The 12,458-nt window shown below is 38.8% G+C and overlaps 2 protein-coding genes across 3 annotated transcripts in view; both read left to right on the forward strand.

The window, feature by feature from the left end:
* The window catches only part of MOB1B (MOB kinase activator 1B), a 54,424-nt gene extending 48,125 nt beyond the window's left edge, over positions 1-6,299 (forward strand). The window contains exon 6 of the mRNA XM_059065786.2: positions 77-6,299. Within this exon, the coding sequence (XP_058921769.1) occupies positions 77-154 (78 nt within the window). The 3' untranslated portion in view covers positions 155-6,299. The remainder of the gene's footprint in view (positions 1-76) is intronic.
* A 4,585-nt stretch (positions 6,300-10,884) lies between these two features.
* Positions 10,885-12,458, forward strand: part of DCK (deoxycytidine kinase) — a 30,371-nt gene continuing 28,797 nt past the window's right edge. The window contains exon 1 of one of the 2 annotated variants that reach the window (XM_059065785.2): positions 10,885-11,323. In XM_059065785.2, the coding sequence (XP_058921768.1) occupies positions 10,885-11,323 (439 nt within the window). The remainder of the gene's footprint in view (positions 11,324-12,458) is intronic. The other variant, XM_067035813.1, reaches the window with a different exon arrangement.

Consider the following 12,458-nt stretch of genomic DNA (forward strand, 5'->3'; position numbering starts at 1 on the left):
TGTTAATGGAAATCTGTTTTGGAATGAGATGTAAATTATATGTTTCTGCTATTTCTTCTGCCTTTGTCATACATAGGAATTCAACCTTATTGACAGAAGAGAACTTGCACCGCTCCAGGAACTGATTGAAAAACTCACCTCAAAAGACAGATAAAAGGATGCAGATATGTGCAAATTATTGCTCAAATGAAGCTATGTGGAGTGCATTTGGATTTTGTTTTATTTTGTTTTTATCTTGGTTGTTTTTATGTTAGGTTTGGGGGGCTTGTTTGGGTTCCTTTTTCTTTATTCTGAATAAATGAAACCATATACTATTGCTAGAGGAAGGCAAGAACCATTGTCTATTCAGTTGAAAGGGGTAAATTTTGTCTTAGTGGCATACAGTATTTTTTCTAACTTGGGGAATTTTTGATAATACTATATGTTGAAAGAAATGCTTATTGATTGGACTGCTGATGGGTGGGGGGTTCTCCATTGTGTAAATTGTGGTTGATTTTTTTTTTTTTTTTCAGTATGTGGGCCTCTCACTGTTGTGGTCTCTCCCGTTGTGGAGCACAGGCTCCGGACGCAGACTCAGCGGCCATGGCTCACGGGCCTAGCTGCTCTGCGGCATGTGGGATCTTCCCGGACCGGGGCACGAAACCGTGTCCCCTGCATTGGCAGGCGGATTCTCAACCACTGTGCCACCAGGGAAGCCCTGTGGTTGATATTTGAAGTCCCCAAAAGTCTTATGTTTTTAAGTGCCTTGGCAGGCTCATTTCTGAGGTGCAAAGCACAGACATAGAACTTAACAGGGCTTGAAATAATATTAGGATTACTACCCAGGGCACTTACTGATGCATGTTTCAAAATACCTATTGATAAAAGCCATAGTTTACCTAAATTGGTGATCTCCAGCTTTTACTACATTTAAGAAACACAGTTTGTAAAGGTGTGCATGTAGAGCATAAAAAATTAGTATTTCTTAATTATTTTTGATATTGATAGTAATTCTGTTCAACAGATGCTTAAATTTCTACAAGCAGGTCTTTTCCATCTCTTGATATCTGTGATATTGAAACTTGAAGATGTTGAAATGTAATACCGATTACATTTTGGCTTCTTTCTACATGTTAACTGCACTGTAGGTGTAAAAATTCAGGTTATATATAGGTTTGCCATCTTCAGAGATGATGCTGAACTGTGAGGTTTCTTAGCAATTGCCAAATGAGCCATAAATCTGCAGAATCCCCTTCAACTTTGAAGAGGAGGTGATAGGAGTGTGTGTTTGTTTGCAAGGGGTTAGTTTGAATGATGCATTATAGATGGGATTAAGTACGAGGAGTCAAGTTCAAGAAAGTCCTTTCTCAAAATTCTTGAATAGAATGGCATGAATATTTTAATAATATCTTGTAAACAAAGTCTTAGAGACTTCCTTTTAGGAATCAACTTCCATGAGAAGTTAAAAATAAATTACTAACTTTAGATATAGACATAAACATGGAATTTAAGGACTTTGGGGAAATTGATCACTTTACAGCATTTCCATTCAGTGAATGGAGCTGGTGTTTGTCTGTCATATTAAAATGATACAGTACCTTCTTTACTTGTTATAGGCCCAACTTGAAGCATTCTGACTTCTGATTTTTCCACTGTGAAAGGAAATCTTTCTTTGCAGTGATATCAGATAATGAAAGTGCTAAAGTAGTAGTTATTAACTTTTACATTTTTTTTTTGCTATGACTTTCTAGTGAACTATTCCCATTAAGTAAAAAGTTCAGAAACTTAGTTTTTAAAATAAATGTTAACACTTTTCACTTAGTTTTACTCTTGCGAAATATCCTTTTTAGACTCCCAGTTTTAATTTTGTCATTTCTGGTAAATCTGTTTCCTTCAGTTAGAAATATATACTCTTCCTTTGTTAGGAATATATACCTTTTTCCTTGTAGAATAGAGATCTTACTCTGAAATTGTATAGACTAAAAACAGTAGAAAAGAATCTAAAATGAAATCAGTTTGTTTTTGCCATTAACAAATAGAATAGTGATACAATTTAATGCCATTACAATTATGATCAGTAGGAACTGCCTTTTTCTCATTTCTAGCAATCATTCTCCAAGTACCAACAGTAGAAAGTAACAGGAGAGCCTGGCAGAGGCAAATATATTGGACATTCATTGGTCATACTTATTTATAAACTGCAATGAGAACTAGCTGATTTCCTTAAAACAAATCTTTTAGTATCCAAATATATAATATCAGCCACTGTGGGTTGATTCAGAAACAAAATCTGGCATGTAGTGATTTGGGGTCCTATCTATTTAGGAAGATGAAACATATGATTATTCAAATAGTCTTCCAATACTGCATTTGACTTCATATCAACCTAGTAATAAAGGGGTTGCAAGAGCCAAGTGTGGAGAGACAAGTGAAACATTGTTTTTGTTCATTTAAGCCTTATACAGTAGTACACTGTACAAATGTTATTATAAATTAATGTTTAGTAGTCGGACTTACTTTTCCGCTCTATGTAGACAGGAGTTTTCTTATCACTGTGCCAGAATCTCAGGTGCCTGCTTCTGAGTATTCCTTTAAACAGAGGTATTGGGAAGTAAGGAAATATGTATGTGTATATATGGTAACAAAGTAGGGACGTTCTCCCAGAGAGAGGCCTGGCGTTGTGCATGGTGTTACATGGCTGCAAATAGGGAAACACCAAAGCATGTGAGAAATAACTGACTTAATAAAAAGGTGCTTTGATTCATTTGGTTCCCAGGAGCATTAGTAAGATGCCTTTTATAAAATAAGGATCAAATCTTGGTTTTACAACATAGTTTGCTTATAAATGTCTATTGGATTCTTTCCAGATTTCTTAATTTGTAAATAACCAGGATAGTGATTTCCCCCCTGCTCTTCATATGGAGATATAAAGCAGAAGTTGGTTTTCTCATCTGCTAATGAAGGCATAAAATATAAAGTAGTAAGTTAACATAGTATTGTCACAAAGCTTTGGTTAAATGTTGATAGGAAGCAAGTTTTAGTAATTCTTTTAAATGACGGTGTAATGGTGGTGGAGAGAAATTAATAACAGAGTGAAAATCTTTCCATTAGCTGTAGGTGGTGCTACTGGCTTTCGTTTACTGGCTTGATTATTCTGTTTCCCATAAAAACCATGGCACTAGGCTGCACTAAAACATTAAGTATGTGTTAGCTGGTAGAGGCTTTGGAGGTCAGTTTACCTTAAATTGAAAGATTTTAGATTGCTATCTCTTCCTACCTTTGTCATTTTTAAATGCTAAATGGTCAGCATAAAATTGAGTAGGAAAAGATATGTTTAGTGTATAATATGTCGCAGACTGAGTTACTGCCTGACTTATCAGGAAAGATAAAGCACTACAATCTCTTATATTCAGGAATTACAGATAATGTGGATATTTATATTTTACATGTAATCACCACACGGCATTTTATGTATTAGCATTTTCCTTGCTTAGGGGAAAATAGCAAAATGACAGATTTCTTTTATACCTTTGTGTACACCCTCTCTGAGAGAGTTTTTGATAACCACTGAAATGGTAAAATATGTGAGATACAATTAATTATTAAGTTGTAGGACTTCCTTTTAAGATAAATATGTCATACCTTGAACATCTCAAATGAGAGTTGATCTTCAGAGTAGTTTCTTTGGGATCACTACTTATTCCAGCTATGCTGCAAAGGTGTAATGTTTCTGGAGCACTTTCAGAGATGCCTTGAGAATTGGTTTGTGTCTATGCAAGAAAATCTGTTTTATCATTTCAGTTGCACCGAAAACTTTTCTGGAAGCTTAATATGACCTATCTCATTCACCAAAACGACTCTACTTTGGCTGTTTTCTTAGAACTAAACTATTAAGGAAGTTCAAAAGAATATGCCTGAATAGGCTCTGAATTTGCAGAAGAGAATGTTTTGAGCATTGATTTGTAACATCATTTAATAAAACAATAGTTTCTTGATGTCACTGCTTTGAAGTAGGCAGTATCGTTTGGATGTACAAGTTTTATTTTATTTTTTTAATTTAGTTTAATTACCTTACAGTTAAATATAATAGTTTAAAAAAACCAAAGTCTTTTTCTTATTTTCTATTTTTGGTCCATTTCCCTGATAACTTTTGGATTATATCTTGAGTACTATAGGGTAGTTTTGATTGAAGGTATATTAAAAAAAATGGATCCAGTATTTAAGACAGAAGTAGCTTAAGGAAGCAGCAGCCTTTACCTCCATGCTTTTTTTTTTAACTTATTTTCACGCAAATGAACAATTTGAATTTAAAGACTGGAGATCATTGTAAAATGAAATTGGAATACAGTTTATGTATTAATTATGCTGAATTTAAGTCTGTGTATCACAGTAAAATATTTCAAATTGTATAATCATTTCATATGTGATTTATAACTTTAACATTTTGAATGTCTTTTTAAAAGATATGAGACAAGAAGTATATTTGAAAATGTCGCTGCATACCAAGAGGAAAACTTAACTTAGTTTGAAACTTATCTGGGATATTAAAGAATATACTAATTCCTAGAAACACTATTCTAGATCTATACTTTAAGGACTGCTTCTAAAATGATTTAAATACCAGCGTTTTGTCATAATATTGTTTCACCATAGGAATTACAGTTGTTGAGCTATCAGTTTAATGGTATATGAGATAACTGTTTAGAGCTAAAGCTATTTCATGACTTAATGGAAAAGTTTAATTTTAAGATATAATAACAATTCTGACTGCAGACAATTTGAATATTTGAGGCTCTCCTAATGGGCTAATTATAGAGAAAAATTCATTTTGAAGGTATAAAACTGTGCTCCATGTCTGCCACTTGTAGCTGAACTGATACTTAAATTTTGACAAAAGAGAGGAAATACAGATTAAAATACTGAGTACTCTCACTTTTGCAAGTGTGATACAAATTTCCTTTTCTGCATATAATACTACACAATAGAAAAATTTGGATTAGAATCCTCAAAGATATTGAAATCACTGGCCTTTCCAAGCTTATGTTTACTTGTCATCTCCTTCTCCTTGGAGGTAAATTACTTCCTTACTGGTGTTGACTTTCCATATACTCCTCTCTCCCCCCTCTCACAACACACACACACACACACACACACAGACGAAAAACAAAACAGATTGATTATATAGGTCCTCACAGTTAGTGATTCTGAAGTGATTGCTGTCAATACATAGGTTGCACCTGAAGTGTTGGATGATACAATTTACATAAGCATGTTTGGTTTGTTTTGGTTGACAGCTTTCTTTAAACTGCGTCACTGAAGCTGAGATTACTAGAGATATAAATTTAAATCTTTTATTAATATTTAATTTCTGTTATATATTATTAAATTCTTATATGTGTGGGTGTTTCTTACAGGTTTGCAGGTTTTCATTTTTATTTTGTTTGCTTAATTGTGCAAGTTGTAAAATAGGTTCTCGCATTTCCATTTTAAGAACACTATTCTCCTTAAATTGTTCTTCAGAGATAACTGGTTTTAGAGGAAATAGTGTTTTACAGCCACTAAATTGTATTTGTTATTTTTGTACACGCATTACTAGGGTGGTAAGGGCACTAATCTTGTGGGAAAAACTGAAACTTGTTTTATTTGAACTTCCCCTATACATTAATACTAAAAATTATCTAGGAACAGTATCATGAAATCTAGGTTGAGAGAGAATACAATAAACATGAGAATACCTAAAAGTTTCAATAGAATCATTTCTGAGGACAAAACCAGAAGAATACTGCCAGTGCCATAAATGGAAGTGTGAGGCAGCATTTACACTGTGCAACTGTTGCAGAGAATGAGTAAGACAGGATCCTGCTCTAATGGAGATGGACAATTTCTCTCTATTAAAGTAGCTGAATCTAAAACATGAAATGCAACATGGGGCTATATTGTAAACTGTGCCAAGATTACTCAGATTGTAGTTACTTTTGATCAGACTTCAACTGTTTTATTGTTTTTGTTTTAAAAGGGGATACTGAGGGAATTCCCTGGCAGTTCAGTGGTTAAGACTTGGCCTTTCACTGCTGGAGGCCCAAGTTCTATACCTGGTCAGGGAACTAAGATCCCACAAGCCATGTAGTGTGACAAAAACTAAAAGGGGATACTGAATGTTAGAAAATCTGTAATATGTTTTAATTGAGAGATGTAAATAATGTATACAGACTCGTATGTGATGGGATTGGAAATATTTAAATTCTTGGGTTTTTTTTTCTTTAAAGGAAGAAACAATGTTTATTTAAAAAAAATAATAAATAGTTATGTTTGGCCATGAATCCTGACTTTGCATTACTGTTTATTTTTGCTGTAGGTGTTCCCACACTGCACAGATTCCTAGAGAAATATTGAAGGTATATGAAATATGTTCAACATTTAAAACTTGTTTGGCATTTTTTATAATGCTCACAACAACCCTGGAAGTTAGTGGCTCAGTGTCTTCTATACTAGAAAACTAAAGTTTAGAAATTATAGAAGTCACTGATTAGTACTAGGGTGTGAAAACCCAAATATGCTTGACCTTGAGGCCAGTGGTTTTGTTCATTTTCTTTAAATATACTATTACCATGAGAATAATTAGCAAAATAATTATTTGTTCACCTTTCCATTAAGCTTTTATCTAATATTTTGTCTTCATTACAGACCATTAAAGGATAAACAGTATGGGAGAATCCTCATTTTACCCTGATACCTATGTTCCAAAAGGAAATGTATATTTTAGAGTATTCTTAGAGTATCATTATTTAGAGGTATTTATGTTTAGACCATTAGGTTGAGAATATTTTGATGGTAGTAGCCATAGTTGCCAGTGTCACTAATTGGTATTTGAGATGAAGACTAGGAGTAGAAAATGCTAGTCCATGCTGATGTGGACTGTGTCTGCATGCTTTAATAAAAAATACCTTGTCATTATGCATATATAGTACATATAAAGCATCTACTGTATGTAAAGAAATATACACATAAAAATTAACTGTTGATAATTAGGTTCATTTGCTTCTAATGTACCGAATTTATATGGTTCTTTACTATATAATATTGTATGGAATGATGCATTTTGGTAACAAAGGTTCTAAATTATTTCTTTAATGCTTAAACAGCCATGCTTCATAGATACTGTTACGAACAGCATAATGATTACAGTGTCATGTTTTCTTGATGACTTAAGTTCACCTTTACAAGCATGCAGCAAAATATAGTTTCCTTTGTTAAGGAGCTATATAGGGCTGCTGGCTTGCTCCTATGCTCTGCTAGTATGTTATTTTGCTGTCACACTTCAGATTTGCTGGACTCACTCTGACTCCCAATCTTGCTGTTATGATGGCTTCTGCATCCTTCCTTTTTCTAGACAGTAATGAAGGTTGCAAGGAGAAATTTATAAGCAAGTTTATTAAGTTGATAAGTTGACCCCTTTTACAGAAGTTGTTGGGTTGGTGTACACAAGTGCAGGGGGCGTGTAACCACTACTTATCGATGTTCAAGACCTTATTTTTTCAGCCTTTGCTCTCATTTTCTCAGTTGGTTTAGAGTTTTATTTATTTATTTATTTGGCTGTGCTGGGTCTTAGTTGCAGCACGCGGAAATTTTTTTTTTTTTAATTGCACATGTGGGCTCTTATTTGGGGCATGCGGGATCTAGTTCCCTGACCAGGGATCGAACCAGGGCCCCCTGCATTGGGAGCTCGGAGTCTTACACTAGACCACCAGGGAAATCCCTAGAGTTTTCTTAATAAACTTGTATGTTATCAGTTAGGAGACCCTGTCTCATTCTCTAGTTATACCAGCATTCCCGCTGGAGAAAAGGAATTCCTAAATTGAAGTAGTAAAATTTCTGGCAAGGAAGGGTTAAGCATGTGTGCATGCTCACACCTGATTGAGTGCTCTAATACAGAGGTCCCCAGCCTTTTTGGCACCATGGACCGGTTTTGTAGAAGACAGTTTTTCCACGGACAGGGGCCGGGGGGAGCGGGGGTGGGGTTCAGGCGGTAATGCGAGCCCTGGGGCGTGATGGGGAGCCGCAGATGAAGCTTCCTTCGCTCACCTGCCATTCACCTCCTGCTGTGCAGCCGGGTTCCTAACAGGGGGTTGGGGACCCCTTCTCTAATACCCTGTATTTTATCTGTAATTTCAAAATCTGAAACGCTCAGAAAACAAAGTATTTTCTTGAATTCACTGCAAACTTAACCTGATCTGAGGTTAATAGTCTTTATTCTACTTAATGTGAAAACATGTTTCACTGCAAAATGTTAGTGTACTTAACACTTTTGCAGGAGGGTGAGGAATGGTTACATAATATATGTGGTATATAACTATATTTCTTTTCTAAATTCCAAAATTAAAAAATTTATTTACTTGGTTGTGCCAGGTCTTAGTTGCAGCATGTAGGCTCCTTACTTGTGGCAGGTGGGCTCCCTAGTTGTGGCAGGTGGGCTCCTTAGATGTGGCATGCGAACTCTTAGTTGTGGCATGCATGTGGGATCTAGTTCCCCAAACAAGGATTGAACCCAAGGCCCCTGCATTGGGAGCACAGAGTCTTATCCACTGCCCCACCAGGGAAGTCCCATAAATTCCAAAATTTTAAAAATTCTGAAACAGAGCTGACAACAAGAGTTTCAAATAAGGGATTGAGGACAGAAATCGGGGAGGTACTTTTGAGAGTGCTTTTCTCTAGTCTCTTTCTTGTGTTATCCACTGGTTATGCAGCATAATGGGAAATTAGGCTGAAATTGATGTCAAAAGAGCTAGGTTTCCTGTTTCCCCATTTGTATTTTTGAGGTACACTCTTCAGCTTGGAGGAACTCAAGTTCTCACAGCCAGACACTGGCAGAACTGGGATTTGAAATGAGTCTTTAATTTTCCAGTGCTTAAACTCTCAATCACTGCACTATACAAGTACTTCTTTTGTGGTTTTTGTTTTTGTTTAGTTTTTTGTTTGGTTTGGTTTGGTGGAGGGGGAACCACACTTGGAGATTTCTAATCCTCAACCCCAAACATCTTTGTCAGATCCACATGGGACTTACTGAGTTCCATTTTCCTCGTGTTGAACGTCTCAGAGACTTACCTTGCCTTATTACTTTCTCAGTACCTGCCAAAACCCTTACCATTACATGTTATTTCCCCCCAAGTTTGGGTGTGGAATATAATACCTAGTAGCAGGAATTCCCTGGCAGTCCAGTGGTTAGGACTTCGCGCTTCCACTGCTGGGGGCCTGGGCTTGATCCCTGGTTGGGGAACTAAGATCCCGCAATCTGCTCAGTGGGACCAAAAAACAATAAAAAACCTAGTAGCTTCCCAGCTTCCTTGCCATCCCCATGACAATTATTCAGGCCTTTTTCATTTCAAGGATCCTGCTACTAATTACTGTGGGGATAAACAAAAGTAATATACATAAAATACTACCATAATGAAATAGGGAATTTACAACAAATGATTTTTTTCTGTTTTCATCCTAGACTTCCCCATGGAATCACATTTTGATTTCTGCCTTCTATTTCTGGGAACAGATTCACCTTTTACCCCCTTCTTACTCCACCTTTTGATGCATTTCAGGTCTGATGTTGGTTGTAAAGTAGAAGAGAATAATAGGGCCTTTGGTTTATGTAGACAATTTGAACTTGGGAACTTCTAGACTGTGGAGTGGCCTGTTTACTAGGTCTTTACCATGATTAAAAATGAATTCCTCGGGGCGTTTCTACACTGCATTTGTCCCCAGCTAGATGAGTCATCTAGCAGAGGACATGGCACATAAGTAGGCATTCAAAAATTCAACATACATTTGTTAACTATGTGCTAGGTGTAGGGTATGGAGATTTAATTAAGCTTATAGTCATGCTGAACAGAAACCTACCCAGTGTGGTAACTTCTTCACAGCATTGTAGGGCAGAGAAATTTTCCGTCTTTAGGTGCTGGTCTAATAATGAAATTGACATAAGATTAACAAGAGAAAAACATTTAATTACATAGGGGAGCCCCATAAAAATGTAAGACTCAATGAAATGACTAAAGCAGGAAGCTTTTATATCTTTTAGACAAAGAAACAATAAATTTGTGATGAATTGACAAGACAAAGGGGTTTGGGCCTGGTGTAGTAAATTGTTGAAGCAGTAACAAGGTGTATTTATCCAGCCTTCTTTGCCCTAAATTCCCAGTCTCTGGCGATAGGATGCCTTCTACCCTCCTGGTACAGGGAAGGTAACTTTTATATGGGAGAGTTAGCCCCCGCCTTCAGGAGGATAAAAGGACGGTCAGAGTGTCCTTATTTAATTCAAAGTAGTATGCCAAAGTGGCAAATTTGGGGGTTGCACCTTCTGCTCCCCTTCAGCATAAATGGGGCATCCAAATCAGAATATGAGAGATCAGAAAAGGCTTCCTGTGGTGTGGCATCTGAATACTTCAATTCCCATCCCAGTTCCACCACACTGACTTTGAGACTCAACATCCCTCCTCAGTGCCTGTTTCCTCACTGATAAATGGGGCTAATGGTAGGATCTCTGGCACTTGATTGCTAGTTAACCAGGGAAAAACGTTCAAAATAATGTCTGGCACACAGTAAGACTGCAATACATTCCCAGCGCCACCTGGCCTGATGATGGCCTCCAGGCTGAGAACACAGGGTAATCCGTTTGGTTTTTCTACTACTCACTGCCTCACCCCTGACAAGTTCAAAGTTTCAGGTCCAACCAATTCGGCCCAGACGCTCAGAACCCACAAACCCCAAGGGACAAACGAGTTCCCCAAAGCCCGGCCCACTCCTGGTGACGAGGGCAGGTGGTGCCCTCTACCCTCGAGCGCCTCTCGACCTTGGGCACCCGCCCGGATTCCCACAAGATTCAGGGAACGCCCTGCCACCGCCTTCTGGGCAGAGATGCGCCTGCGCGCGCGCGGCCCCGCCTCCCCGCTTCCCGTGACCCTTCGTGCCGGGCGCGCACGCAGGGGCCCCGCGCGAGGCGGGCTCCGGCCGAGGGACCCGGGAGGGATCGCAGGTTTAGGGGAAGGCGGGGGCGTGGCTTCCCCGCTAGGCGGGCGGCCACTTCACAGTCCCGCCTCCGTCGTCAGCTGCAGCCGCGCGCCAAAATCAAACCCGAGTACCCGTCGGCCAGAGAGCCTGCAGTTCAAGGCGAGCTCCGCGGCGGCGTCGGCACTGCCGCGCACACCCTTGGCCGCCTCCCAGCCCTCCCTGCCCGACGCGCTCGGGGCCGCCACAAGACAAGGCATGGCCACCCCACCCAAGAGGAGCTGCCCATCTCCCGCAGCCAGCTCTGAGGGGACCCGCATCAAGAAAATTTCCATCGAAGGGAACATCGGTAAGGAGCCTCGGGAAGTGTTGGTCCCAAAGCAGGGGTAGTCGCGGCAGCGGCGGCTGAAGCGCCCCTTCGCTTCATCCCTGCTGCTCCTCATTGGGGGCTTTCCTCTCAGCCTGCTCCTGTGCTTGCGGACGCGCCCTCAAATTCCCCAGCCGCCGAAAGCACCCTTCTCTTGCCTCTCCAGCTTCCCTCCCGTGCCACGAGGGTGTAAGTGACCTCTGGGCGTCAGGCGGCGGACCTAGAACTGCGGGCCTTGTGAGGCGCGCTTGGGGTCCCTTTCATCCTCTTTTGTTTGGATCGCGCAAAGGGAAGGGTTTTGTTTTTGCGGTGTGTGGTATTTTTTTGGGGGGATGTGTCTGTATGTCAGTTCTTGAGGTGCAATATACATAAGTTAAAGGATCCCTTTTTAGGTATACCCCTCTATGAGGTTTGACAAACATACAATGTTTTATTAGCCCCAAGATCAAGATTCAGAACATTTCCATCCCAGAGGAAACTCCCTCTTGCTTCTTTGTAGTCAGTCGCCTCTCCATTCCTATCCCCTGGCAAGCAGTGATCTGATTTCTATTCCTGTAAGTTTTGCCTTTTTCAGAATGTCATATAAATGGATTCATAGAGTATGTAGCCTTTTGTGTCTTGCTTCTCTAGTTTAGCATAATGCTTTTACATTTATTCATGTTGCTTGTATCTGTGGTTTGTTCTTTTTTGTTTCTGAGTAGTATTCCACTGCACGGATATACCACAGTTTCTGTCTCCCAATTGTGGACATTTGGATTGTTTTCAGTATTTAGATTATGAATAAAACTGCTGTAAACGTTCAAGTACAAGGAAAGAATTTTTAAATGATCTTAGCAGAACGAGTTCCTCACTCCCTACCCAACATCCAAGTAAACATTGTGTTATGATTCAAAGACCACTGCTGTTTCTGTTCTTAACCCAGATGTCATTTTGCAAGATACATGAGAACTTAACGATTCTTCTCAATTTCCTACCACAGGAAACCTATGCCTGGTACTTCCTATTTTGACAGGATTTTGTTTTTTTTGGTTCCAAGTTAGGTACTGGCCATTCATGCATACAGCAAATTTTAATTCTTACCGTGCTGAAAGCACTTGTACTTCTTTAAAAAGGCAAG

Source organism: Kogia breviceps, chromosome 6 (assembly GCF_026419965.1).
Source record: "Kogia breviceps isolate mKogBre1 chromosome 6, mKogBre1 haplotype 1, whole genome shotgun sequence".
Lineage (NCBI taxonomy): Eukaryota > Metazoa > Chordata > Mammalia > Artiodactyla > Physeteridae > Kogia > Kogia breviceps.